This window comes from Triticum dicoccoides, chromosome 1B, assembly GCF_002162155.2.
Source record: "Triticum dicoccoides isolate Atlit2015 ecotype Zavitan chromosome 1B, WEW_v2.0, whole genome shotgun sequence".
In the NCBI taxonomy this organism is placed as follows: domain Eukaryota; kingdom Viridiplantae; phylum Streptophyta; class Magnoliopsida; order Poales; family Poaceae; genus Triticum; species Triticum dicoccoides.
The window spans coordinates 612,810,883-612,812,707 of record NC_041381.1 but is presented as its reverse complement, the minus strand read 5'-3'; the positions used below and the strand labels follow the sequence as shown (position 1 = coordinate 612,812,707).

General features: G+C 52.8%; 1 protein-coding gene across 1 annotated transcript in view; it reads left to right on the top strand.

Moving 5' to 3' along the window:
• The first annotated feature begins 226 nt into the window (after window positions 1-226).
• The window catches only part of LOC119310110 (probable WRKY transcription factor 56), a 2,905-nt gene continuing 1,306 nt past the window's right edge, over window positions 227-1,825 (top strand). The window contains exon 1 of the mRNA XM_037585954.1: window positions 227-816. Within this exon, the coding sequence (XP_037441851.1) occupies window positions 305-816 (512 nt within the window). The 5' untranslated portion in view covers window positions 227-304. The remainder of the gene's footprint in view (window positions 817-1,825) is intronic.

Here is a 1,825-nt window from a genome sequence, read left to right as displayed (position 1 = left end):
GTAGCTGGGAAACGGTTGCGATGTCGAGCTACGTACCTCTTCCCCCTCGCTCTCTCTCTCGTGGATCGCGTCCTTGGCTGGCTTGCATGAAGCAGCTAGCACGCTCGATCGGTTTGCCCAACTCCTCTTACCTTCCCGTCTCACCCTCCGGTCACAGCTACCCGCAGCTACAACCCACCGTCTATATACCACGGCGCCCCCTCGATGTCACACGCTGCGGTCACTCCTCCATCCATCGGTCTCCTCTCCGGCCGCCGGAGCAACCGATCGAGCGGTAGGCACGTACGTCACTTCCGTATTTCTGATGGAGAACTTCCGTGAGGGAGACGATCGCCTGCAACTGCAAGGGGACGACGAGCTGTTCCATCACTTCAACTATCTACAGTCTTCGCCGCTGATGGAGCAGCAGCAGCTGCTGCAGCCGCAGTCGTCAACGTGTGACGCTGCGGCGGACCTGGGTGGCCCGCCGGGGATGCCCATGCCCGGGCTGGTGGACTGGGCGTCCCTGCTTCTCCCGCTGGGGCCGGGCGCCGCCGCTGGGTCCACGTCGCAGCAGCAGGTGGTGGCCGGTGTGGTCGGGGAGGAGATGGTGAGTGGCGTGGCGGGGGCGGCCGCGCCGGAGAGTGGTGCCGGGAGCAGTAGTGGCGTGGGAAGGGAGGAGACGAAAGGGAAGGGCAGTGCGCGCGGGCGGGGGAGCAGGAAGGCGAGCCGGCCGCGGTTCGCGTTCCAGACCAAGAGCGAGAACGACGTCCTCGACGACGGCTACCGGTGGAGGAAGTACGGCCAGAAGGCCGTCAAGAACAGCGCCTTCCCCAGGTATATACTATAGATTTTTTATTGCTCATCGAGGCTAACTTGTGGTGCGTTTGCAGGTTAATGAGCAATTTAGCATGTGATGCGTATGCGTATGTTGAAATAGACATGTTGTGTGTTCTATAGCTGTATGTGTCGAAGTAGAGCATTTTGCTGTGTGTTTTGTGCAGCTTTTAGCTACGCGCACAAGCTTAATTGGATGCATGCATCATCTATAATTTGCACCCTCACCAGCCCTAATTAACCGGTACTGTTTAGATGCTCTACGAGATTGTAAGTTTTATGCTGCATGCGTGCGTTAAAGCGGATAGCTAGACACCGAGAGAGAGACGATGAAGGCCGGTGTAGCGAGGGAATGCGTCTTGAGTTGAAAATAACCACAAATCCAGAATTCCAGATATTCCCATCGTGGGTGATCTCTTCATAATGCGAATGCATGCGTGCTGCTCCTCAGCACTTGCAATTTCACAAAATAGACCATGTTCTGGATCCTAGTAAAGGTGATAAATTCTTGCATAAAGAGCTAAGAACCTAGTCAGTCAAGCACCATCTGACTCTTTGTTATTGCAATTAGATATTTTTGCTAGTGCAGGTTTGTTCCTTCTGGCCAATTGGTTTTGATCCCCATCACGGTGCAATTAGTGACCTTATCGACGTTGTTGATTCCGATCGACACTTGGGAAGGAAGTAGGAAATGAACTATGTCACGGCAATGTGGGAGAGGGGGCGATGGAAAGAACCAATCGAATAGGGAAGTGATATGGGGATATATAGACATATATGAAGGGTTGACAATTAGGCTCACCCTACAAACGAACTTAACTTGTCATACCGGCGTAACTTTGGGTGAGATCGCTAAAGGCTGGAGTATGATTTGGACTATATTTGAGGTTTTTTAGAAACACATTACATACGTAGACAATCAGCCCTATGAACCCATATACACATTATATACCATAAACCTATTGAAGGACCACCCCACACACCACTTCTTCGCATCCTTACCCCCCCC